The sequence below is a fragment of the Equus przewalskii genome, chromosome 2 (assembly GCF_037783145.1).
Source record: "Equus przewalskii isolate Varuska chromosome 2, EquPr2, whole genome shotgun sequence".
Lineage (NCBI taxonomy): Eukaryota > Metazoa > Chordata > Mammalia > Perissodactyla > Equidae > Equus > Equus przewalskii.
In genome coordinates this window covers 90,724,194-90,752,012 of record NC_091832.1, presented here as the reverse complement: position 1 = coordinate 90,752,012, position 27,819 = coordinate 90,724,194, and the positions used below count along the sequence as shown (strand labels likewise).

The 27,819-nt window shown below is 41.6% G+C and overlaps 1 protein-coding gene across 2 annotated transcripts in view; it reads right to left on the bottom strand.

The window, feature by feature from the left end:
* Positions 1 to 27,819, bottom strand: part of TBC1D9 (TBC1 domain family member 9) — a 109,260-nt gene that overhangs the window by 59,485 nt on the left and 21,956 nt on the right. For both annotated transcript variants that reach the window (XM_008528545.2, XM_070609046.1), the window contains exon 2: positions 5,481 to 5,591. In XM_008528545.2, coding sequence (XP_008526767.1) covers positions 5,481 to 5,591 — 111 coding nt within the window. The remainder of the gene's footprint in view (positions 1 to 5,480; positions 5,592 to 27,819) is intronic.

The window sequence follows — 27,819 nt, the reverse complement described above, 5'->3', positions numbered from 1 at the left end:
CTTATGTGCCAAGGTCCTCTTCTAGCTGATGGAGAGCATGAATGTCAATGACTATCTTTCTAGAGCGCAGTCAGGCTAGAGACACTAAAAGCCTTACATATATGCATAGTCTTTGACTCAGCATATTGACTTCTATAAATTTATCCTAAGGTGATAATTAAGGGAATGTGAAAACATTTTGTTCAGAAGATATTCACCAAGGTTGTTCAAAATGCGGTTAACATTAGGTGGAAAAGACCTAGATTTCCAACAATAGTATATCAGTTAGGTAAATTATGTTATATACACAACAAAATATTATCTACCTATTAAAATTGACATGACAGAAATCTATTTTACTGACATGGAAAGTCTATACATATATATGTATACACACATACACACACATACCTATAAACAAGAAGTCTGGAAAGTGAAAATTTGTGATGTTGTATTGTTCTTAATTTTTTATTCTTCTTATCTATATTTTCTAATTTTCTGGAACGAAGATGTATTGCTTAAAGAAAAAACCCAACTTCCTTTTTTTTTAAGCTGCTGTGTTCCCAAGGATAAAAGAACAGTTCTTGAGGTCCACAGACCAAGAAAACAGGAAATACTGACCAACTTCCACATTACGTGTATCTCATGTGGAAGGCAACTAAATTACCCAACATTTTCTCTCTGCTGTAGAGAAATAGCAGAAGCAGAACCAGAACCAATTAGCAATCTTTAATTAAATTCTGGGGCTTACCAGCTGCTGACTAAAAGAATGTTTAATCATAAAAGCCAGCATGGTGCCGCTTAAAAAGTAGTGGGCTGGGCATCGGGGAGACCTGAGAACTTGGTCTCAGCTCTACACTAACTAGCTTGAACTAGCAATGTGAACTCCGGCAATTCACTTTACCTTTGTATCCTATTGAAATAAGAGTGTTGAACAAGATGATGGCTAACACATCTTTCAGTTCTGAAAACAAACGACCACCTAGGCCCAGATGAGATTCTGGGATGGTAAAGAAAAAGGAAACAATCAATGGGCAGCTGAATCAAGGTACTTTCAGGGTGTTTTATCAGTGAGGTGTCCGTCACATGTTCCCTCCACCTCATTTCCTTTATCAGTCCTGTTGGAGGGTCACATGTATCCAGAGGGAACTGTCAACAGCTCCTCTGTCTTTCTGTTTGTAACTCTTCTCCCTAGCTGCCCCAGAACTCCTATTTAGACAATATCCTTGGAATTACCTGCATTTCTATGTGTCCATGTGCTCACTGAGGCCGTATAACCCTGCTTACTGTTAGAATAGTTCTTCTAACGGGGAGAGTCAAATGGGCTGCCTTCTACTTAAGTCCACTGAAGGCCAAAGAGGGCAAAGGACTGGGCTCTCTCCTGCCTCTGGGGTCCCAAGTCCAAAACACCAGCTGTTGGGGGAAGACCTGCGGCCGTTTAGGTCCCTAATGAGAGCCTCAGGTACAAATACTCAGTCAATTGACTGGTTGGGAGAGGTAGGATCATTAGAGTACAACCAGCTCAACAAAGCTAGCTGGGCAAATTCCTCTACTACTGCTTCGTTTATGTTCTTAGAGATGGCAAAAAGCATAACTTCCTGCACAAACCACTGAGTAAAATGCAATTCAGTAGGCTAGAATTGATGGCACAATGGAATACCAACCGAAGAGAATGGTGGCCTCATTTTGGGCAGGAGTGAAAAGAAAGAGTCATCACTTAAGAAGGTTTTTGGCTCCCCTACCCCAGTTAAATGCCAAGGAAATGTAAAAAATCAATTTATTCAAAGCAATCTGGATACAGACCGCTAGAAGATAATAAAAAGGAGTATATGAAAATAATGTCTCACCAAATAACTCTTGTTTTCTTCCACCTTCTGTATCTGTATGGTTCATATTGCCAAGGGCCAGGTGATCATTATATTGGCAGTCAGTACAACGCCTCCTGCCCAGTTCCACGTGGCCCAAGGCTAAGGCAAATCACATGACTAGGATTTACCACTAAGACTACTGCTCTTAAAAGCGGTCAACATGAAGACATTGTTGCTGTGTAATTCAACTTACACAGCTTGAAGATTGCAAGGCACGTGGCATCGAACAAGGTTTTGCAATCCTATGGATATTACAGGATAGTGAGTTAAAGTCACCCAACTTTCTGCTGAAGCTCTCTTACAGCAATGACTCACGAAATTCAAGCAAACTAAAAAGCTGTCGACCTGCTGTCCCACCAAATACCAACCTTGTAGTATATGAAAAAACAACATTAAAATTACAAACCGAAAGGCCACCATATCAAAGAAATCTCTTTAAGGTAGCACCTTCTGCTCTTTAAATCTTCTCATGAAAGGGAGCCAGCAATTTGGGTTTTAAACAGAAATCGATCAGAAAGAACAACTAACGGGTGAATGGGACTTTCACAACGGTTGTCACTTCCGTGGAGTCTTCCACAAGGAAATTCTGGAGCTATCTCTATGGGTAAGCAATATACACAGAAGCTAAAACTGTGCTGCGTTTATTATAATGAGATCATACAGTTGTGACAGGCATTACTTGCTGGGAAAACGAAAGTAGATCTCTCTGTGGCATAAATTATGCCATCAGCATTTACTGCCTAGGGTTCCTTAGCCTTGGCTCAGCGAATAATTCAGGAATAATTCAGCTTCGTAACTCTGGGCTCTTTCCCACATGAGCATTCATAGGAGCATCTGCTTTGTAGAATGGCAAAGCCCCAGAAACAGACTGAGGAATAGTGATGTCAGGGAATGGGAAAGAAAAAAAGGTTAGGGCTGAGGGGACAGGAAACAAGAGTCACACAGGCACCAACCAGCTGCTCAGAGCACTGCATACACTGACCTGGGAAAGCCAGGAGCCTAGAGCACTGTAAGGAGAGATCCGAGGGCCCTGAGGAGCTCCAGGCTCCAGAGGATCTTGAAAACCTCTGGGCACAAGTAGAGGAAGTGCTGGAAGGTGAGTGAGAATGTGTCAAGTGTCCTTTCCACACCCTCTTAAGTCAAGTGGTTTCGTGGCTCTGCCTAATTTCTAATTTCCTTTCTTTCTGCTTCTTCACTTGCTGGCTACAACGTCTATTTTAACACTGTTCTAGATTGTTTGCCAACAGAATGTGACACTTTCCCAATCAACTACCACAGGGCACTTCCCCGTCAACAGCAGCTACTGGGCTGTTTCCCTTTGTACTAAATGAATGGAAGAGATGGCTGGAATGCTATCTTACAGGAGCCTGGGTTACACTAGTGAGTCTGTCTTCTTCAGGGTCCCAGCTTCCCTCTTTCTTTACCTCTTTCCTCTCACTCTAATCCCCATGCTTCACTCCTAGGTGGTTTTCCCCAAGCCCTAAACCCTGATGCCATTTCTTCATTCACCAGAATGTATAAATGACTGATAGATTCTACTGTTCCTCACGGGGCTGTTTGCATCTGAACCAGAATCACTCTAAACGGATATAACTACAATGTTAGAATTTCGGGTACTACTAAATCCTTGAGGGAGCATTACTAGGGCACTGGAGCCTCCCAGCAGGCTGAAATCACACCCAGACAACTTCCTGTACCTACGGAGAAAGCCGGCAGAGATTCCTGTATTTAGTTGGGTGCTCTGCAATCAAATGGCGCTGTATGGTATTTGTTCACACTGGGCTATAATTGAATATTTACTGTGTTCTCAAGAGCAGAGACTGGGTCTAACTATCTTTAGATCCCAGCACAGCACTTCCTGTGGAGTAGAAACCAATTTAAAAACTGAATAAAGTCAACTGGAAGAGCTCCCAATGGCCAAAGTTGGAATGATTTGAGCAACAAAATAAGTAAAGTACTACTGTACTCCTCCAAAGCATAAAATAAATATTCATGGTCCCATACTGATAAAAATAATTGAATAAATTATAACTCCCCACTTCTTAAGTGTGTGCTGTGTATAGTGACTTCCTTCCAAAGAGGACAGCATGGAAAGGGGAAGAAAAGAGTAACTTGATGGTGAAGATCAGCTGGGTGATCAAGGACAACATCATCGCTCATAAATAAAGCTGACAGTATGTACCCTTGCTTGACACGTGATGACAGCAGCACTTTACCTCTGTGATCTTGGTCACAAAAATCCATCACCCTAACCTAACCATGAGAAAAACATCAGACAAATTCCAGTAGAGGGACATTCCATAACAAACCTGACCAGTATCCTTCAAAACTGGCAGGGTCATAAAAAACAAGTAAAGTCTGGGGCCAGCCCGGTGGCACAGTGGTTAAGTTCACATGTTCCGCTTCAGTGGCCCAGGGTTCGCTGGTTCAGATCCCAGGTGTGGACCTACGCACCACTTGTCAAGCCATGCTGTGGCAGGCGTCCCACATATAAAATAGAGGAAGATGGGCACGGATGTGAGCTCAGGGCCAGTCTTCCTCAGCAAAAAGAGGAGGATTGGTGGCAGATGTTAGCTCAGGGCTAATCTTCCTCAAAAAAACACAAGGAAGGTCTGAGAAACATCCACAGCCAAGAGGAGCCTAAAGAGATACGACAACTAAATATAATATAGTATACTAGATGGGATCCTGGAACAAAAAAAATGACATTAGGTAAAAACTAAGGAAACCTAAATAAACTTAGTAATAGTGTAAATAAATTTAGTAATAATGTATCAATATTGATTCATTAATTAGAACAAATGTACCACAGTAAGATGTTGATAATAGGGGAACCTATGTATCTGGAGGGTATATGAGAGCTCTCTGAACTATCTGCTCAACTTTTCTGTAAATCTAAAACTGCTTTAAAAAATAAATTCTATTAACGGAAGAAAAAATCAAGTAGCAGTAAAAATATGAAAAAACTAAAGTGTTCAGTGCCCTGGCTTTTCCTCTGGTTATTTGAAAAGCCACATGCAAACAAACCACTAAAAACATCTTGGCGACTTTGGATTAGAAATCCTTGTGAGAGATCCAATAACAAGATGATCGTTTCCCACCATTTTAAGCACAGCACATTCTTACAGATTATCATCAGGAGAAAAAAAGATCCCTACTCAGTAGGAAGTCTTCTGCTAGGATGTATAAGTATTACTTAGTACACCCAAGTATTCCATGTGTTCCTCTTTATTTCCCAGCATCCCTTGGGGTTAGGCTGGGGCCATGTGACTAGTTCTAGCTAATAGCGTGTGAATGAAAGTGGTGTGTGACACTTTTGGGCCAAAGAAGTTAAAACGCAGGTGTGCTTCCACTTCCCACTTTTCCCTCGTTAGGTTGACCTTGAAGGCTTTGCGCTCCAGAGGGTGTCACTACAGTTGGAGGAGGCCACAGATCCAAACAAGACTTCGACAGAGTGAGAAGAAACCTTTACCGTGTTAAGCCATTGACATTTGGGGTTTATCTGTTGAAATGGCTAAGGCTAATTACCCTGAAATACCAAAAGATTGCATTCCACAAATAAATGTTCCTTCCCCTCTGGCAGAAAGTCATTAATCATAAGGTTTCTCTGTATTTCAGAGTATCGCTACTTACCACAGGCAATAGTCCAATAGACCAAAGAGTCTGGAGTCTGGTACAGGATTCGGTAAGGAGCCACCCGGGCACTGGAGTCCAGCACGACATCAAGGGTACCCACCAGGAGGCCTGAGGGCAGAGAAATGCATGAGAGTTTCCTCAGTGCTTTCCCAGAGGCGGTGGGAACACGCCCCTTCTGCTGGACCTCTCAACAACCCCTCTCCCACTGCACCCTGCCTTGACAAAACTCTCATCTTAGACACGATGATGCTGGCTCTACGTTATTTGTTCCAACAACCTCCGAGAGAAACTGCAAGAGCTGAAAGACTGCTGGTTTCAAAAGTAATGGGAGGCTAACAAGGCTGTGTCAGTCCCTGGCATACGGTGGAATTTATAAATGTCTATTTCAAATAAAACTAAGCAAGGTATTAAGCACTTACATGCTGGGGTCTCTGCTTTACCTTCATAATGGCCAATATGCATTATTTTCCCTTTTTCATCTAAGAAATTAATCTTTAATTTGAGTAACTTGTCAAAGCCACAGGAACCAATTATGTATATCTGAGTCGGTGCAGCCGGCTGCCCCACATGTTATTTTCATCTGCCCCACTTTTCTTTTTTACTGAAAAAAGTACAGTTCAGCTCAGCAAACACTAATTAAGTACCTACTATGTGCAAAGCAAACTCTGTGGGCACAAAGCTGAATACGACCTAGTCCATAAGGCCTTTATAATCTAGCAGGGGAGCAGGTCAAGGAGTGTCTTAACACTGTTTAGGAGTGACCAAGGGCTGTGAAACAAGCATTTTCCCGTCTCAACAGCAGAGTCCTTTGCCATTTATCACATCAATCATTAAAACCAGAGCTGACTGACTGGAGTGTGGTCTACACTCTGCGAGGATGCAGTAATTAGACAAAGGATCAGGAAAGGGATTGGGTAGCACAAAGGTGAGTACTTTGGGCTGGGAACCTCAGCGATCTGGTCAGGTCCTGGGGAAACTTGCTTACATCATCCAAGTCCAGGCAAGCCTGGACATCCCACAAATGAATTTAGCTATTTGTGAGAAATACAAATGCCCAGTAGACCCATGCTCACTTAAGAAGAGGCAGTGCCTTCTCTTTCCAGGAGTGCAAATTTCTCTTCCCCCTTCCCTCCCCGCTACAGGAAGGTGTGCCTCCTATATCCACACTGCGCCGTCATTAGACAGCAAACACTTTCTACACTATTCTAAAAGAACATGGACACAGACACACAAACTCCACAAGGTCAAATACACTAGACCCCTTACTTGGCAGGACAAATCCAAAATATCCCCATAATGTAAAGCCCATAATTATTCCAAAGTCAGCTAGAACTCAGCATAGAGCAGGGACTGGACTCGGAAGGACCAATTAGGAACCCTGGCTAGTTTTTATTTTAGGGCAGACAATGTATTCCCAATGCCTTGGTTTTCTCAACTGCAAAATGGAGACAATATCAAAATTACAAGGTTGTTCTTCAAGACTGAAGGTAGTAAGACTTAGAGGTAAGAGGCTGGTTGGAATGAGGGGTTCAGCACCTGTCTAGAACCTGCCAAGACGCTCCTTTATTTAATTTGACTTTTACTTGGATTGCATGTTTAGTAAGGATAGCTCTGGGATGGAAGTGATGGTGGCTGAGGCTGGGAAGGGAGGCCAACGGCCCCCAGCCTCCCTTGCTCTGCCACTGTTGAAAATAAATAGCACACCAGCAAGCACCAAGCTCAGCGCCTGGCCCCTACAGGCTCTTCATGAAGTTATACTGAATCGGAACCTCGAGTTCTTCTGAAGCTGTCACCACAAGTATCTCTTGACGTGTTATCTTGTAATCCTGAGGTTTGATTCTGACGATACCAAATAATACCTTGATAGGCACAATACCACTGAAATTCACTTCCTTCTGCTCTGGCAGCCTGGAGTCATGGAAAGAGCAGGGGACGAGTCAACTAGTGTTCAGAAGAGCTCAGTTCCGGCTCTGACTCTGTTATAACCAATTCTGTGGCGTGGACAGGCCATTTGACTTCTCACTGCTTTGATTTTCTCAGTTGTAAAGTGGTTGTAACAGCACTTGCCTTCCTGAGCCAGGAGTATTAATCAAGCCGCCTAAGGGAGGTTGGCCACGGGGAAGGCCTACATTGTCCTTGGTCTTTGTCCAAGGACAGGAATCCATTTAGGAACACTCCAAACCACAGCGACCATTAGCTGACCTGAACACACCAGGAAAAACAAACTTTCACTAAAGTGGAAACTAATTCATTGGTTTGCTCTGGACCATGTGAAGTATATTAAAAATAAAATCCTTAGAGCCTGCAGTTTTCCAGGGGTAGATTTTCACATAATGCCACACACGTGTGCATTTTTGTTTTCTGTGCTGTGACTCGGATTTACTGCAAAGACCTCTAATTACTTTTCAATGATCTACAGCTGGAAGAGTATATTAATAGGAAAAACAGAAAACAATGCCAGCTAAACATTCTGTTAACTAAAAACGTAAAGCATCACTCATGATACCTGAATGTTTGTAATGCTTCCCTCTTCTTGAATCAAAAGAAGAAATAAAATGCCCAAAATACTGGAAGCCATCATGTATGTTGGTTCTAAGGCACATAAATTTCAGTCTGGAGTTAGAAAGCTGCAGTCAAAGATTAGCCTACAGGGTTTAATGAGCCTCTCATTACAGAGTGTCCTGGTAGATGAAGATTCTTCCAAGGGCAAGCATAGCTCACTGGCCAGAGCAGCTGACAGAGGCAGTCCTGGTTCTTGAATTCTTCAGTACTGGCTCTGCCACTTCCCAACTCCCAGACCCAGCCTCTCTGAGCCTGTTTCCCCATCCTTGATGTCTCACTAGACTTCTGTACTCTTTAATATACAGGAGGGAAGGTCTCTGAAAAGGTCCAACTCAAACGACACGTCTTGATCACCACGAATGTCCCCAATTAAAATCCATCTCCAATATGCATTATTCTAATTAACAAGTCCTCTGGTGTCACTCAGAGATGAAGAATACTGAGTTGCTCAAGGTAGACCTCCCCAGGAGTGAGGGCTTCTGATTAGATGCCAGCCCACCAACCCTGACTGTGCGTTCACAACTAGCACCACCAACTTCACTTTCCACTAAGATTTAGATGAAGACTAACAGGTATATACATACCTACCACAGGGTCCATGCTGAAATATTTTAAAGTAAAGTACAGACAGTAAAATATGGTGATACTCACACTAGGTACACATAAAATTAGGCAAAGAGGTAGAAGAGAGGGTTTTATTACAGCTTCCTAGCAAGGGGGTAGATGGCTGACTAATGTCCAAAAGAACCATCTTACAGAACAAAGACTACAGGCCATTTATATAGGGGGCTGGTCTCTAGGCGGGGCAGACATTTCATCTTAGTTCCACACAATCTTTTGTTTTATTGGATATGCATCAGAGACTGGAGCAATGCCCTATACCCTGATTTAGTTTAAAGACAATAAGAACAAAATCTTTAATATGTGTAGTAAAGATTACTGTTTAAGTTGAGTGGTGTCAACATTTTTTGAAAACCTAAATAATCAGTTATCACCATGCTGCCTAAACTCTATTGATATAAGGAATCAAGACACTGGAAAAGAGAAATATTTGTCCTCCACCCTCTATCCATAGAGAATACTAGAAGATGGGAAATCTGGGCTAGAGAATCCAAAAAAAAGCAGCAATCAGGATTTTCTTAGAAGTCTTATTACTCATACCTCTGAAAGGGCTGTCAAAATACTGAACCGTTCATCATTTCCCACACAAAGCGTTGTTTTAGCAGCTGTTCTAGTCAGCTATTTCTGGTGTTAAACAATCTTTGATCGCCTGAGATAACTAAATCAAATTATGGCCCTCAAAATAACTCTTCCCTTCATCCACCTATTATATTAGTTCAGGAGCATCTTGTAACATAAAAGTGCTGTTTTCAAGGAGATTCAGAAAACACTGCAAAATTGGTACCTTTGGGCTTCCTACCCAGCTGTGGGCACTAGAGGGTGTGTGATACTTATAGAGTCATGGCTCCACTCCCGGGCAGACCACGCGTGGGGTGGGAAGGGGAGGGGATCTGTCAAGAGAGTGATGGACACAAAGGAATGTGCCCACGACAGCAATCAACCCACTGAATGATCCTAGTGACGATCTCAGAATAATTTCATGTAGAGTGGACAGGATCCTAAAGATCACTCAGCCTCCCTCTATTTCCTCAGCCATGCAGCCAGTTGGAGATGAGGCAGAGATCTATGAAGACCATGCCAGCGTGGTAAGGAAGCAGGCTCAGCCTCAGTTTGTGTCATGATACGGAAACAATAACAGTACCATGATATGGAAACAATGATAGTACCCACTCAGAGAGTGCCTGGAACGTACTAAGCACTATTGTTTAATGAAAGATTTCAAAACTACCGAAAAGTATAAGAAATTACAAAATACATGCACCACCAGTCTGACTTTAACATTTGGCCTTATCTGCTTCAGATCTGTTTTTTTTTTTTAAAGAAAGAAAATGTAACACATAGCAAAGGTCCCCTCTGTGCCTCCTCAATCCTATTTCCCTCTCTCCAGTCACCATTCTCAAACTATTTTGTATTCTTCCCATCCAGATCCTTACGCTTTTATTGCCCTATGTGTATGTACATGAATATAGATTTAACTCTGATGTGTATTGTAAAATTTACATTAATGATAAAGAGTAGATATTATTCTACAACCTATTTTTTTCCACCCAACGTTTGCAAAATTTACCCAGGTTATACTTGTAAATCTGATTCATTCATTTTAAATGTTGGGTAACATTCCTCTGTATAAATGGACTATAACTTATCCATTTTCCTAATAAAGGAAATTTGGGTTTATCTCCAATGTTTTGCTATAACAGACACGGCAATTATTTTCTTTGTACATGATCCTTAAGCATGACAGCAGATTTCTTTAGAATGGAATCGTTGGGTCACAGGGTAAGTGTGTTTTTAAACCTTCTTAGGTATCACAAAATTGCTCTCCAAGGTGATTGTGCCAATTTACACTCTTACCAGGAAAGCGAGAGAATATCTGTTTCTCCATAATATCTGCAATACTTGGTATTATCCTATTGTTTTTTATTTTGCCAATCTTAAGGATGAGAAATTGTATCTATTTGTTGTTTAAATTTGCATTTCTCTGATTAATGAGTTTGAGTAGCTTTTCCTGTTTGTTGGCCATTCCAGTCTCCTATTCTGCGAGTGATTTGCCTTTCCCACTGTGCTGACATTTGCTGAGAGGTCCAGGTCAGAAACTCAGAATTTACCATTTAGAGTTTTCCACTAATATATACGCTGGATTTCGATTCGTTTCAGCAAATATACACTGATATCTCTAAAGCCAGAGAGCCAGTCCTCCTGGATTTACTTCTTTATGTATCTTCTATATAAAGGCAAGAATCTTGGATCAGGGTTTGCAAGTCGCTCTGCATCACTCCCACGTCTGACTTACTCTCTGGGAAGATGGAAAGTTGCTGCAGGTCACGTGCTTCCACCCTGTCCTCGGCCTGCTGCTCCCTAGACGTAACTGGTACATTTCCTGTAAGTCTCACCACTCACCACTTTTATGTGGGCTACGTGATATTAGGCAGAAAGTAATTAAACAATAACATCCAGAAGCAGCTGCTGACAGATGCAGCTCCGGCCACATCATAAATTTTACACTTCTCTTAATAAACCTTGTTTGTTTGCTTGCTTGTTGTTAAAGCTTTACAAGCTTTGCACAAGTCATTTCACTTGATCTGAAACGTCCTTTCTTTTTTCCCTTTCTGGCCAACGTCTATTTCCTTCAATATCCAGGTCAAGGTTACCTAAAGCATTTGCTCAGCTTTCTCCAACACCCTCCCCATCCTCTCAACACTCAACCCCCAAATCTCCTGGCAATTAACTGTTTCCTTTTCTGTGATCTGCCAACCACTTTGACTTCATATTACTAAGGTAATTATCACATTGTTTCCTACTGAAAAAAAAAAAAGTACAGTTTCCTCCCACCAGTCTGTGAGCTCCTTGAGGGCAGGCACAGCCTTATTTATCTTGGAATTCCCGGAGCCTACACTGATGCCCAGCACTTTATGCTGAAGATTTAGACTATGGGCCACAAAGTTTTCAACTTGATGGACACTGGGAGAAACCAAGAATTATTTTCAGAGCTTATTCATCTTTGTACCACACTATCCAATATATTAAGTTCTAGTAAATTGACCCTAAATAATTAAAATTGTCTAAGAATCGTACAATGAAAGGAAACCAATACTTGAGAAGAAGGCTGGGAATTCCATCTCAGAAAGTGTGAGGTAAGGCAGATCCAACCCAGATCTGCAACTCTGTACCCTGGAAATCAACCCCTCTACTTTCAGAAGTAATTTCACTCTTTAATGAACATTGGGATTTATTTGGAATTAAGTTGGATCAAAAGCAGAGATATTTAAGGGAAGCACAAGTCTTTCCATCCTCCGACTTTTGGAAACCAGTCTAGAGATTAGCAGTTGTTGCCAAAAAACAAGAAAACCCAAAGATTTAATTAATCAATTTAAACTCCTACACCCAACACACAGATTGCTGAACACTATGTTTGCCCTCCTGGCCAGGGAGCAGGTGAGAGATTAGCGAAAGTGTCCTGTGTGCACAGCTGTGAAGGAGAATGCTGGAATTTCCAGGTGAGGGTCAGCTCCCCACCTACACACGCACCTGAGTTCATGGTGCCACAGTGAACAGTGTGAAGGCACACACGGGTCACTGTGGGCCAGCCACAGTGTGTATGATGAGAGAGGGATACAGGCGACGGCTGTCTCTGTGTAAGGAGGTGGGCACGTGGGAGGTTTGTTGGGAGGGGAGGCTGGGGCTGGAGATGGGGGCAATGCGTTTTCTCAGTTTCATAACCTCAAAGAGTATAACAGCCTTACTCAAGTATGGGTGCTACTGGCTACAAGGGAGAGACCAGTCTCAATATTGGGATTCCACCTTCAGTGTAGAAGAGTCTACGAATGTTTCTATTTTCCAATCCTTCTAGCATATTTAGGTAAAAATGATTTCACAACACAGTTCAAACCACTGTTGTTGGTTTGAACAGGCCATACACAACTCTTTCCTCTCAACTTCAATAGCTGCCTTTCATGACACCATTCCAGCCAGACATGTATCATGGCTGCCTGAAAATATGACAAGTTACTCGAGGGGAGGGAGCCCATCTTACACACACAACACACACACACATACACATCTCTCTCTCTCTCTCTCTCTCCCTTTCTCTCACAGGGGCTTGTCACTGATTGTGAAAAGATAAGTTAATGAGAAGTCTATTAGCATAGGAAATATATCGCTGACTCTGCCCATTAGGACAATACTTCTCAATTAGGATAGTACTTAAACTATTTGTGGTTAAAGAATCAGTTTCTGTTTGTTTGTTTTTAGTTTCCAATCTGTGGCAGACTGATTCTTTTGTCGAAAATGGCGCACATGAAATACTAAAAAATATTTATAGAATATGAAAAAAGACAAAGAAAATACAAGCCTCTGATTTTTTAATTATTTAATTCAACAGACAAATTGCTCTAGATTTCTAAATGTTTAATCTCAATTTCTGTTCTTTAGCTCCAGGCAGTGGTAACGAACAGGTTGCAAACCAGGCACCTTAAATAGCACTAAATTAGGGAAGGTAAGGCTGGTTGGGCAGTAATTTTTTCAGAACTGTGTTTATTAGAATCATATGTATAGTTTTAAAGAGCACACTCAATTCTATAATACAACTTTTTATTTCGGGAAACGAAAAAAATTGTTTTCCCACTGCAAATTAAAATAAAACTCAAAATCATTTCTTAATTGAAGGCAAGAATACATGAGTATGAGGAGGCACGAGGTTTTCCTTATATATTTATCCCAAAGGGGCGCTGGTTTAAAAGTGTGGAGAATCTGGGGGCTGGCCCCATGGCCAAGTGGTTAAGTTTGCGCGCTCCACTGCAGGCGGCCCAGTGTTTCGTTGGTTCGAATCCTGGGCACGGACATGGCACTGCTCATCAAAACCATGCTGAGGCAGCATCCCACATGCCACAACTAAAAGGACCCACAACGAAGACTATACAACTATGTATCGGGGGGATTTGGGGAGAAAAGGGAAAAGAAATAAAAAGTCTTAAAAAAAAAAAAAGTGTGGAGAATCTGAACTAGTGCATTAGGCAATCCTGACAGACCCTTGACACATTTCTTACCAAAAAGGAAGCAGGCTCAAGGGTGCAGAAGGACAAAACTCAGAGTGGGGGTGGGGGGGGGGGATGGGGGGGGAGAGCACCCGCGTTGTAGTATTTCAAACTAATTCTGGATGGAAGGGTCTTTGAAATTCATGCTTATATACTATACGTACCCAGAAAGTTATGGCTCCAAAGGAGAGAAAGAAGCCCTGACGTTCATATTTTCCACCACAAATGATGAAGCACGGGCTGGTTTATAACTAACCAAACAGAGCAGAAGACTGAAATCTGAAGAGCGCGTCATCTGCAGAGCCTTTGTCATGCAGCCAATGAGCATGTTCTGCTCCAGTCCACCCAGCACCCTCGAAGGCCACTCTTCCAGGAGCCGCTCGAGTTCACCCTGCAGGCCAGTCTCTTAAAGTCACACGCACCTCCTCCCGTAAAAAGGGATGGCAATTGCAATTCATTTTTCCTTCTCTCTGGGCCAGTGGCTGAGAAGGAATCATAAAAATATTTTCTAATACCTTATTTAACAGCCCAGTTAGGCCCAGCTACATAATTTGTGGGGCTCTGTGCAAAATGAAAATGCAGGTCTCCTTGCCCAAAACTTCTTAAGAATTTCAAGACAGCCACAGTAAAACACTAAACCAAGCCTGGGACCTTTCTAAGTGAAGGTCCCTGTACAGCAGCCACCCAGGAAGCCGGCCCTGACCCCAGCAGTGTGAAGGTGATTCATCCCCATAGATGAGCTGCTTGTTCTCAGACCTCTGTCAGGGATTCAAGTTGGCTCTGATACAGACCAATGAGGACAACGGACTGAATTTATTCAAAAAACACTCCTGTGTGATCGAATTCCTCAAACAAGCCCTCAAGGCAGTCAGAGGAAGGTAGATGCAGTCTCATTACATTTACAGCTGCTTCCATTTATGCAACAGGAAGGTGTATTGATTCTAACCTTGTCTGCAGAGGCAGCTCTGAAAACCTGAAACTGATGGCTCAGTGCAGGCCAAGGTCAGCCTCGAGAGCGAGCATGGAGGAGCCCTTTTAGCGCAGGTGGGGGCAGTTCATTGCCGTGACGCCCACCCCTTTCTAAGAGATAAGTTGCATCCAGACCTCGGGGAAACCTGGGCATGATACCCCTCAGACCCCTTCTGTTAGGTGGGCTGCATTTGCAGGAGCCACTTCCAGCCCCAAGATGACCGCCAACCCTTCTAATTCATGGAACCCCTTCTCCACAATGAGACAATACTATGAAATAGAAACAATTATGAATTTAAAATTACATTTAGGTAATGACCTAGAATGTGTAAATAAATTTTAGTACATATCTACAATGATACTTAGACATTTAAAATCAAGTCCTCAAATAATTATTTAATGACACGGCAAAATGTATCTAGTATGTTATATGAAAAAAAGAACACAAAACTATATAATTTTTCTTCTATATGATCCTAATCTGTCAAAATACAAGAATAATATTATCTGCATTATAAATTAGAACATATGTACTATTTTTAAAGATTACAAAAATTAACATACTGGTAGATAAAATAATTTTACTTTCTTCTGTGTTTTCAAAAATTTCTCAAGTGTACATTCAATATGTTTATGATGAAAAACAATTTTTTTTGTTTTCTCAATTACTTCCAAGCTTCTACTGTAGGCTTTCTTTACTCAAAGAGAGATCACGCCATCAAGTAAATAGATGATTACCATGTTTATACTAAAGCTGCTACTTCTTTTCAGATAACTATGGTTAGCATCTTGTTGCTAGGATGCAATATGCCAGATATGAGTCAGTATTTAAACGAGTGGTATCCTCAAAAACACATTTCAATGGAGATGAGCCTGGCTTTTGCCTTTAGAAGTTTAAGTTCATTTTTTGCCAGTCGGATATGAAGTGCATCAATGCTACAAACTGATACATATTTATATACACAGCACCATACTGCTTAACCCAGCTGTAAGGACTGGGGTGTTTAATAACTAGATCATCTTGAGTCAGGAAATTTATAGTTTCCAAATAAAAACTATAAAAATGAAATGAATGAAATTAGTTTCACTACTTTCACCACTGAGTATTCGTTATTTTTTAAGTAGCTGTCGCATGGGCTTTGGCTATATATTAGCAAGGCAAAGAAAGAGGCTCTATGTGCTTACAGCTACACAGGAAATGTCTGGAAGGACGTACCTTAAACTGTTAACAATGGTTACCTCTGGGGAATGACATTGATATGGGAGATGCCCCATAGAGAAGAAACCAGAGACTCTTTTGACTATTAGAACTTTTTAAAAAGTAATTTTTATACTGTTAGAACTAGACTTTATAGAACTTTGCACTCATAATTATTTATAATGTGCATGTATTGTAGTAAAGTAATAATAAAAGAACTAACAAAGGAATAACAAAGTATCACAATGAAGATCCTGCTGTAAGATTTTATAAAAGATGAAACTATGTAACCAATCAGCTCCTGGCACTCTGTGTACCGGGCAGTGGCCACCCCAAGAACTGGTGGCCCTTAGCCTGCTGTGTAGGGCGGAGAAGAGGAATGCACACGACGCAAGAGAAGGCTGCCGCTCACCAGGGACTGCGGTCAGGGCTAACTCACGGGGCTCAGAGGCGGCCTCAAGTGAAAGATGAGGCAAGCCAATCACACCCTCTCAAGGGAGGGTGAGCTGAGAAACGCCAACAGAAAAGCCAAGCAGCTACAGAAGCGGAAGATGAAAGGATTCCATGAAAAGGGAATGTAACAACCAAGGAGATCATACGGAAGCAGAAACACTGAGGTAAAGAAAAGATATAAAGCAGAGGGTGAGAAAGTCCTTCGTCAGCAAGAAGAGAAGGGAGCAGGAATGTAGAGAGCAGAGAAGGGGACCACGTGATCCCCGGGAGCTGAGAGGGGAGGCGAGGAGCCACTTCCCTACTCCTGTCTTGCCTCCTGTCAGCGTTCCCAGCCTGGTTCCAGTTCCCATGTATCCCAGCGACAAAACCCAGGTACTGGAGGGAACCTGAGCCTCTGTTCCTTGCAACCAAAAGTGCCCAACTAAAACCCTGCCTACCCCCTTGGCTCATCCATGATGGACTCTTTAAGTAAACATTCCCTTCTCCACTACAGCAAGACAAGTGTTATATAATGAAGTACCAAGGCATTAACAGCAATTTAATCACATGCTTTCCAGCCTTGCATCCAAATATCCAGAATAGATAAAAACAGCGGCTACAGAACTGTAATTAAAACAATCACGCTATTTATAGGGGAGAGATACAGTAGCAGCACGGCATGATTACTGGGAGTTCTGTCTGACCTTATCACTTTGAAGGCATGCAACTCCACTTGCTTGCCATCTTCAGAAGGATTCCACTTCCAGCTTAGCCTTAAGTCACCTGGGTAAGACCGAGGGGTATTTCACAGAGAAATTTCAGTTTTTGATAAATCAAACAAAAGCAATCTTCACCTAAGGTCCAGATAAAGCTTTAAAGAGAAAAGTGAGCTGGGAGGACCTGAAAATAAAGAGAACATCATGGCGTCAACAAACAGAGAAACCAAACAAGGAAGCTTGTCAAGATGGCTTGACTTTGCAAAGCTGGTGTACAGAAGCAAGTAACATCCTTACTTTGTCAAGTTGTCTATTATAACATTACATGTTTTTCAATATATGTAAATGACCTTGAAATGCAGATGAGTCCCTTATGGAATACACTAGAGCCAATTGAGATTTCCTAAGAAACAGTTCAGGTATGGCCAAGAAATAGCTTATAAAGTATTCTGAAAAATACTGATAATAGATGGAAAAAAATGATGAATGGCAATAAAAAAGCAGTATACTGGGGTGGGGGGCATTTCTTTGCAAAGTGATTTCAAGTCATTTCCAAGAAACAGTTCTTTTTTCATGCTCTAAACAATGTCATGACACAACAGACACAGAGCAGTATGACACCAACATTATGATACCAGCAATGGTCACTGACTCAGGCATCTTCAATTAGAGACTGATGAACAAAGATGCAATGTGGGGGGAATTATTTTTTATATTATTATTTTATTAGTGAGTGGGGAAATTAAAGGAATGAAGGTCTTATGTTCCTTTCACCCTGAATTACATCTTCTACACTTCACTCCTTAATATCTAAGCAAAAATGACATAGGTACACATAAGTTATACATACATACATGGTATACACACATATATGTGCACACACATACTACAATACACAGGCTGCTCATTTAAAGCATGCTCATTTAAACTGAGTTGAGAGTAATGGGAACTCTAAAAAAGACCCCTCAAATTTTGGTTTCTATCTTTGGATTTAAGGAAACACAACAAGGCAATGAAAGAATAGGATTACATCAAAATAAATATTTAAAAATTTTTGAAAAAGATAGTCACAGGCAAGAATTCCTTTTATGCCAATGTTTCTCAACCAATCTAATCTCTTAATAAACATAAAAGTTTCACTCTCTCCCTCCCTAAAAATCATGATTCCATACAGAATCTACATGTGTTCCCTGAATCCAGAAGACACAGACAGACGATTTTTGCCCCAACTTTCCTTTGTGTCATTTGCATTAAGGAGAAGAGAGAGAGAAACAGAACTAAAGGGAGAGAGAAAAAGCCTAAGGTCTTTTTTTGAAAAATGTTCCGGTAATAAATTAATAATATTCAAGATGCTTCTTCAAACTGCACAGGCCTTCGTGTTCAATAGCTATTACATAAACAACTCAGGAATGCCAAGGATTCTTCCTTGATTCACCATCCCTTATCCCTTTAGCCACAACTCCCCTTTTCCCATTGTGACATTATGTATCTCAATTATGCCTGTCAAGCTAATTTCCCAACAGCACGTCAGCTATAACCAAGGACGGCAAGGAAGACACTGGGCACAATACGCTGAGGCACCCACTCCGCTGAGAATGGGCACAGGCAGCGCGAGGCTTCTCATCACAGCACTTCCTGGCTGCAGAACTTGTCCCCTGCTGGTCGAGGGCCAGGGCCTCTGTGAAATCTAGAACACAGATCAGGAAAACAGATTCTTTCCACGGCTCAGTCACGGCATGAAGATTCTGCGATCGGGAGAGGTGCATGCTTCATGCACTCAGGGTTTCCAGGGGTGTGACAGGGTGCGGTCTATGAGACGGGAAAGCAGAGCTCCGGGGGTCCCCCGGTGCCCAGCTCTTAATTCTCTATTAGGCCAGGAGATGGTAACAAGAATGGCAGCATACAAATTCTTCAGCCCTTAGGGGCAGGGAGGTGGGGCCTTACCCTAGGTGTCCTGCAAATACTACCATTTTCTAAGTGAGCTCGGAGTGGACTATGATGTGAAAATACAGGGAAAGCTCTGTATCAGACTAAACAAACCTTTCACATTAACAGCACATTACAAGATTTCTATACACTCAATTTCGATGCATACTGACATCATTCGAGTTGATAGTATGTAGTTTTCCCATAAAGTTACACTAAATGTGCTTTACTTTATTTAAATGTTGTATACATACTTTTTCCTTTTTTAATAAGAGAAAAATACATCTAAATATATACATCAGGAGGTGACTCATGCGACATTTGCCTGATCTTTGCTTCTCTTTGTCTAGTTCTTGCAAAATTTTTATTTTAGGATAGAAAAATCTCCTCTTTATAAGTTTTAGGCTCTCTGATCCTTATTCCTTGCACCTCTGAATGGACCCCGAGGAAAAGTGAGTTAGGACCACCCCACAGAATCTATGCCCAAGGTCTCAGGCCTCCTGGTCCTCCCCAGAGAGTCCAGTAAATAAATAACCACAACGACCAAACACTTTCACAATGAGCAAGCCAAACGATTAGGAAATTACCAACATGCTTATTTCAAATACTTTCCAAAAAGATAATCAGGGAAACCCCTAGAAAACCTAAGTTTTTTGAACTTAAATTTGGGAGAGTACACAGCCATCCAAGGGAAACATTTAGATGTTCGCACTGGTCTATTTCCTTGATGGAAACAGGAACATTTCTAATGTGGCAGGGCCCACCCAGGGTTGTGCTAGGTAATCAGAGGCAGTGGCTTCAAGTTTCTACTTCCCCACCTAGGAGCTGTGTGACTTCAGACAAGTCACTTAGCCTCTCTGAGTCAAAGTTTCCCGCCACTAAGTCACAAATAATCTATCTTCTCTGCCCATCTCCCAGGATTGTTAGGAAAATCAGATGACATACTGTGTATGGAAGTGCTACATAAACTGTAGAATATCTTGCCCATGTACTGTATCTAGGAGTTTTTTTTTCAATAATGCTTAGTTTTAGAGTGAGAAAGGAGCTTTAGGTCATACACTTCCATCTTCTTGTATTACAGAGAAGGACACCGAGCGTTAGATGAAAAAGTGCTTGCCAAGGTTATGCTTTGAACCTTAGTAAGCAGTCATCTTGGTTATTAGTGTCTAGAAAAGGTGACGGAATAAACATGGTCTCAGTCCTGAAGGTGCGTGTTTTCCTCCTTATCATCATGAAATGGGACACTGGGTACCCGTGAAGAAGACACTTTGCTGGGCATTGGAAATATAACCTCTCTCTGCTATCTTGGAGGACAATAGGATCTGGTTTAGAAGACAGATGCAGCACATACAAATAACAACTGTTAAAATGATCATTTTCTCAGTTAGTTCAAGGGAACATACAGTAACAGATGTTGTTTCAATGTCCAAGCAAATCCACTCGGCTGCTTCCTACATACAAGGCGACAAGGGCCATGGGCTGTCAGGAGCAGCAGGGGAAACCAAATGTCACTGTATGACTTGGGCGGTAATACTGGCCACCCCAGGGAAGGTGGCAAATTCTCTGTTGCTTTTATTTCTATCAAGGGGGAGCCTTCTTAATCCACTCTCTCCCAGTAGGGCTAGGCTTTGAAGAGTGGGTTTCCGAGGTGACCCATAAACTTCTAACAACAGTGGCCAGTTCCAGCCTCAGCAAGCTTAGTATTTTCTCTTTATTCTCCAGGAGGGGAATGACGGGCCCTTGTAACTGGGACTGCAGACCAGCTCCTGGTGTGTGCACCCAGAGGGGAGCCATTGCGGCCCAATCAGCAAACACAGCTCTTTTCCTGGTTCCTAGATGGTGCTTTCTCTCTGAGATAAATGTCCTCACTATAGCTTGCCAGCCTTTGAAGGAAGTTTCCAGAATTACCCTGGAGCCTAACTAGCAACAGATAACTAGACCCAAAGCATAGGGAAGACTTTGGAGATCCTAAGGGCCCCCCTCTGAGAACTCAGGGGTGGTCTTGGGCACAGAGTCCACATTTCCACTAGAAGCCCTGTATATACCTTGTTGGAGAAATGAAATGAAATGTACTATATATGCCAAGCGTATATATATTATTTCACTTGACCCTTAAGACAACAACCCTATATCACCAAGGATGACTAACAGCACTGACCTTATGCCAGCTGCTATCCTAATCACATTATACGCATTTTCTAATTTAATCCTCACAATACCCTATGACATATATACAACTATTATTCCTATTTAATGGATGAGAACACTGGGGCTCAGAGAAGTGAAGTAACTTGCCCAGTGGGCATGCAGACACTTAGGTGGTGGCTCCAGTCATTGGGCCCAGGCAGTAGAACTCCAAAGCCCGTAGTAGTCTCACTCATCAGCTTCTAGAATAACTTCCTTAGGGGAGATGAGGATGCCCAGAGAGAGGCAGTACAAATAAAAAGAGGAATAATATGCTCTTACTCCAGTTCCAGAAAATTCAACCTTATTTCAGTCTTTATCTACTTTAGATCCCATGGCATCCTTCCCATTTCCATCTTTTTCCCCTAACAGTCTATAAAAATTGCAGTATTCTCCTTAACCCCCACGTGTGCGACTGTTAGAAATTTTCATAAATAAACATGCTTCATGGCTAAGATGAAACACAACAGACATTACCTTGGAAACTGTGAGACAGCTGGAAGAACTGGTTAGCCTGTTTCTGACCCGGATTTAGCCGCCCAACCTGTGAGCCCGGAGTAGTCCCAATTAACTCCTTCATCTCCTCTTTCTTCATCTTCCTAAATCCCAGGGTAGGGGAACATGAAATACTGGCACTTGGACGTGGGCTCTGTTTTGAGCCAGATTATTTGAGGAACCCCCATCTTCCTGCTGGTCCTATTAGAACAATTTGACCCAGTGTCCAGAATTATTCTCCAGTGGCTGAATGTCTGTCTTGGTATCTTGCCCAACATCCCAATTCCCTTAGGACAGAGTCTTCCTTCTTGCTGACATCTGCTCATCTTTGCCTGGGTCTTACTCAACTACCTTCTGCAGAGACTGTCTCAGAAAATATGCCTAGTCTCAGTGGGCCTAAGTTCCTAGCCCCATTCTCCTAGGTCTGGCCTGTGCCATCACCAACCCAGGATTTATCCCTTTCCTGTCCTGGATTCCCACAAAGCCTGGAGGCTGTTCTTCAGTCAATGGAAGTAATAACTGATGCCCAATTCATAGAAGCAGGAAACTTTTAGGGGATGAGAAAAGGTTTACTCAGGCCAAGCTTCAACCATCAGAATAGCTCCAATGGCATGAAAACAAGGAAAGGAACATAATATCGCATGAGCATATGAACTAACTATTGTTCTATCAAAGCGACAACCATCACAAATGTCACAACTAAAAAAGGTGTTCGGTCTTTTGAGAGTTTCCATTGATGCTGATCATTTTTCAACTCATTCATTCCCCACCAATGGAAACAAAAAAGCTCAGAAGTATAGAAGGAGCAGTGGCAGTATAAACTGCACCCAAGTATGGTGGTTGAAATCCTTTCCATTAACCTTTCCATCTGGTTCTACAAACAGATAGATAAATCACTATCATAACAAAGCCAAAAATATCTTTATTCAGTCTGAACTTGGGTCAGAGGTCTAAATATGCCCCAAATAGATAATTCATTTATCATCCAATCATTTGTTCATCCAGAAAACATTTACACAGTGACTTACCATATATCTGACATTGGGTTGGGTCATGGCAGTGCTATGTTGATCTCAAGAGAATCTGGGTTGAGTGGGGAGTGATTAGTCTGGTAAACAACATATGATAGATAATACTATGATTCTGGCCTAAAGATAATTCTTAAAGGTGATACCATGCTAAACCTTTCACTCTTCAACTATTGCTAAAACAATTAAACCATTATTTTCTGCTCAATGCTGCTGTTATTTATTTATTTTAATTTTCCTTTGAAAAGACTCCCATCACCACCTTGTCTGGAACGTCACTCTTGTCCCCTCCTAGTTATGTCTCTGATTCTCCTCCTTCCTGGCTTCTCAGGACATTGGATTCCTCCAGTAATTCTCTCCCTCTTCACTGAATTACAGCTAAGTACTCTTTGGCGTTCTCTCTCATCATCTCTCATTCCCTCTCTCTTTTCCCCCTTCCTTTCCTCCCTCTTCTTTATTTTTTTCAACCTCCTTTGTGAGGGAGTGAGCTTTTCATTTTTTCTTAGACTATCAAATTACATCATATGATAGAAATCTTAGTACCTACTTATTAGAGGCCTTTCAAATGAGAAGGGCCTTACTGTGTCTGAATGATTATGGCATCTTGAATTACGAACTCTAATAACTCCTAGTAATTACCCTTTTATAGGCTGTGCACTCTCAGCTTCTCTTCTCAAGACCCTGGGTGGCTGGCATAAATAAAAAGGATGTCCATATACACAGCTTAATCATCATGGCCTTCCTTGGAGGGGTTTAACATGAGAAGGCATCACCAACAGAGCTGGCCTGATTTACATCATTACTTCCCAGACTTTGACAGCTTTCTTCCAATCTGGACAGGCTCTTAAAATTACTGAAATGTGAAAATATTAATGTATAGTCTCCATAAAAATGTCAAACTTAATGATCAAAGTGCTACTTTTTAACCACACAGGTAGCATTACTTTCCCAAGAAATTTAAGATAATAAAAGTCACAAAAATAACGAGTGATGATATATTTGTGAAAAGGCCTGATTAATGCAAACAGGCCTGATTAATGCAACATCACTGCACAGTTTCCAGGGTCAGCTGGCCATTTCTGCTCTACCCCTCCCTCTTATCACCCTCTCAAATAGTACCAAGGAAAAGAAATAGGATATAGGCTCAGGACAGAGTTGGTCTATTACTGGTTCAATAGGCAACCAAAAATATCCTAGTTCAGCTTCAGCTACTGGCAACCATGAAACAGACAGGATTGAGGTACATGAGCCCCAGTAAGTTCCCACGCCCCATGGCTATGATGTAGCCCAGGAAAGCAACCTAAGCATCACTGATGAGTAACTGTTTTTGAAAGGCTTTTCAAAATCCCCTTTGAATCTGGGAGTGGGAAGGCTTTCCAACTATGATTCACAATCCAGAAACCATTTTAAAAAAAGACATATTCTTCTACATAAAACTCCCAAATTTCTACACGGCCAAAACACCATAAGTTAAGTCAAAAGACAAACTGGGAAAAAAAGATGCAACTCAGATCACAGACAAAGGGCTCATGTCCCTAACAAAGTATAAACAGTTTCCAAATGTGGGTAAGAAAAAACGCAGCCACTCACTAAAAAGTGGGCAAAGAACAATACAGTCTACAGAAGAGGATATAGAAATGCCTTGTAAACATGTGAAAAATGTTCAACATCACTTATAAGAGAAATGCAAATTAAAAATACACTGGGATAGACCGGCCCGGTGGTTTAGAGGTTAAGTGCAAATGTTCCGCTTCGGCGGCCCAGGGTTCGCTGGTTCGGATCCCAGGGGTGGACATGGCACCGCTTGGCAAAAGCCATGCTGTGGTAGGCGTTGCACATATAAAGTAGAGGAAGATGGGCATGGATGTTAGCTCAGGGCCAGTCTTCCTCAGCAAAAAGAGGAGGATTGGCAGCAGATGTTAGCTCAGGCCTAATCTTCCACAAAAAAAAACACCAAAAACTGGGATACCATTTTCGCTTATCAAAATGGCAAGAATCCAAAGTCTGATAAGACATTCTCTTTAACAAGCACTCCTCATACCTTGCCTGTGAGAGTGCAACTTGGTAAAATCCTGAGGCGGGGTGACTTGGCAAAATCTATCAAAGTTCCAAATGCGTGTACTCAATGGCTCTGCAATTTCACTGGGTATTTATTCCACAGATGTGTTTCACTTGGCTAGACGACACGTACAAGGTTATTTATTGCAGTGTTAGTTTTATGGTACATGTTTGAACACACCCTAAATGTCCATTAGTAAGGGAGTGGTTAAGAGATGGCATTGCCATATAATGAAATAATTGGCATCTATAAAAAAGAAAGAGAACGACATTCTCTGTCCTGATATAGGAAGATACACTGTGCACTGAAAAAGTATGGTGCAGAAAAACCTTTCTATACAAAGGGTTGGAGAAAGGGTGGGATAAAGCTATAGGAGATAAAGCTAAATTGATACTTGCTTTTATGTGCAAAAAAGATCTGGGGAGGATACACAAAAAATGAATACAGTAGGGGCCGGCCATATAGTCTAGTGGTTAAGTTCGCACACTCCACTTTGGCAGCCCAAGGTTTGGCCGGTTCGGATCCTAGGTGCGAACAAGGCACCACTCATCAGGCCATGCTGAGGTGGCATCCCACATAGCACAACCAGAGGCACTCACAACTAGAATATACAACTGTACTGGGGGCTTTGGGAAGGAAAAAAAAAAGGAAGATTGGCAACAGTTGTTAGCTCAGGTGCCAATCTTTAAAAACAACAGTAAAATGAATATAGTAGGTAACAGGCCTGAGAAATTTTCCACTGTATACCCTTCAATATCAGGTTTTTGAACCATAGGAATGTATTGTTATTCAAAATTTATTTAAATTTTAAAAAGTGTCTTTGTGTCAAAGGCCTTCTTTGCCGAGAATATTAATAAATTATTAACCTCAAGAATTAGGGGAGGGGCTGGCCCAGTAGCGCAGTGGTTAAGTTCATGCTCTCTGCTTCAGCAACTCGGGGTTTGCCTGTTCGGATCCTGGGTGCAGACCTACGCACTGCTTATTGAGCCATGTTGTGGCAGGTGTCTCACATATAAAATAGAGGAAGATGGGCACACATGTTAGCTCAGGGCCAATCTGCCTCAGCAAAAAGAGGAGGATTGGCAGCAGATGTTAGCTCAGGGCTATTCTTCTGAAACAAATAAGGAAAAATAAAGGAAAAGCCAAATATCTAAAAAAGAAAAAAAAGAAAGAATTAGGGGAAGCTTGAGGGAAAGCTGCTCAAGGTCATCTTTTCCAGTTTCTTCTTCTCTTGTCTAGTTTCCCAAACACAAATTATGGACCTTAAAGGTATAAACATTCTCACAATCTCCCCTAGCACTACCTTTTGTAAAAACGGTGCTCCTTAAATACATAAACCCGGGTATAAACTTCTTACACTGAAAGCTCATTTACAACTACAAAACCAAGATATAGTGTCAAATTAAATACAGCAAAATTATAAAACCAGTAAGAATCTGAAATAACCTCATGAATTTACTGTGAAAGATGAGGTTGTCTGGTTGAAACCTAACTGTCAGTTGGATGCAGAATACTGTACAGGTTTTCTCTGGAATTCAGCACATGCGTTACCTTCATCATGCAATGCAGTGACTCCACCGCCATTTCCTCTATTCGAATTCAGGACACCTTTGTGTAGCGTGTTGTGAAATCATCTGACCTTCTTTCGGCCAAATGCATCTTTATGTATTCAAGCTGCCTCTGCCATTTTCTCAATGGCTCAAGAACAACTGATAAGTAGTCACCATAAAGGCAAGTGCTAACCTGACCACTAACATGGGGTGTCAGTCATAACGTGGTCATTCCGACAACCCAGAGTAACTTGTATTAAGACTTTTTTATTCATACAATTAATTATTCACATAATAAAGATGAAAATATCAAAATTAAAAACTATGGAGAGATCTCAGACTGAGTGTCCACAGACCCCAGCACTTCACAGATCCTAGTATGCAAAACAGCTGTAATTAGCTAATACCTTTGAGTTGTGATGCCTCTATTCTCTGCCCCAGTTGAAGACTCTTTGCCTTGGGCCTGATTTTCAAGCCTCTGAGGGGTGAGACCCTTTGGCCCCGAGTCTGCCTTCACCTTTTTGATTCCCTCTGTGTCACTGCCCACAGCTGGGGAGCAGCCTGGCCCCACTCCTGTGCCCACTTCCAGGCTCTCCAACTCCAGCCTGGGGCAGAGTCTCGAATCACCGGAGATAAGATGTGTGGCCTAGGATGAGTGTGGACAATCCATGAAGTATAATCCCTATTCGGTGCAATTAACAATTCTCCATAGAGGGCACATACATTTCAATCTGCATTTCAAGGCCTCTCTCATTAAGTCTTAACAAAAACCAAGAAACTAATTTCAGTATTAAACATCTGTGCAGATTCTTGCTGAATCCAGTCTCTCAAGCACTGGGATGATGTCACATATTTTTGCATCTTCAGTGCCTAACAGGTGGTAAGCACCTAAGATCTGTTTGATGGATGAATGAATGAGTGAGCGAATGGATGAATAAATGAATGAATGCGGGATGAATTAGCCAGCGAGTAAAAACAGGGAAAAGGCAAAAAAAAAGAGCTCATTCAACTAATGCCAGTAGACTCCCCCTGACATATCAGCAGGCCTCTTTTTTATATCTCTAATACCCCTCTTTGATTACACAGAAGCAGTGGTACCCTTTTCTAATTAAAATCTCTCTCCACATATAATGTTCTTTTAAAACCATAGTCTACTAGGAAAATATAGCAGAGTTCTCACGTGCATTTATTTTTAAAGCATTTGCAGGTGCAATATAGTTATTCTGATACGTGGCCCACCACTGAGGTTAAAGCTAAAACAAGTAGATTCTACTGGACTTAAGTAAATAAAGAATGTAATGTGGTAAACACTTTTTCACCAAATGTGTATAGTGACTATAAAGGTCACTGGCTACATACTTCAGGCACATTCCTTTGATACCATGTTCAACATTGCTCAGGAATGTTGGCCACAATCCAACATAAGGGGAGAAGGAAACAATTCTCTCTCAAGTTCAAGAAATTTCTGAGTTACATGAAGAATCTTTTTTTAACTTTAAACGGTAATAAGTAACAGTTCTGCCAAAGCTTTCAATTAATTTAAGTTAGCCATTTTAGAAAAGG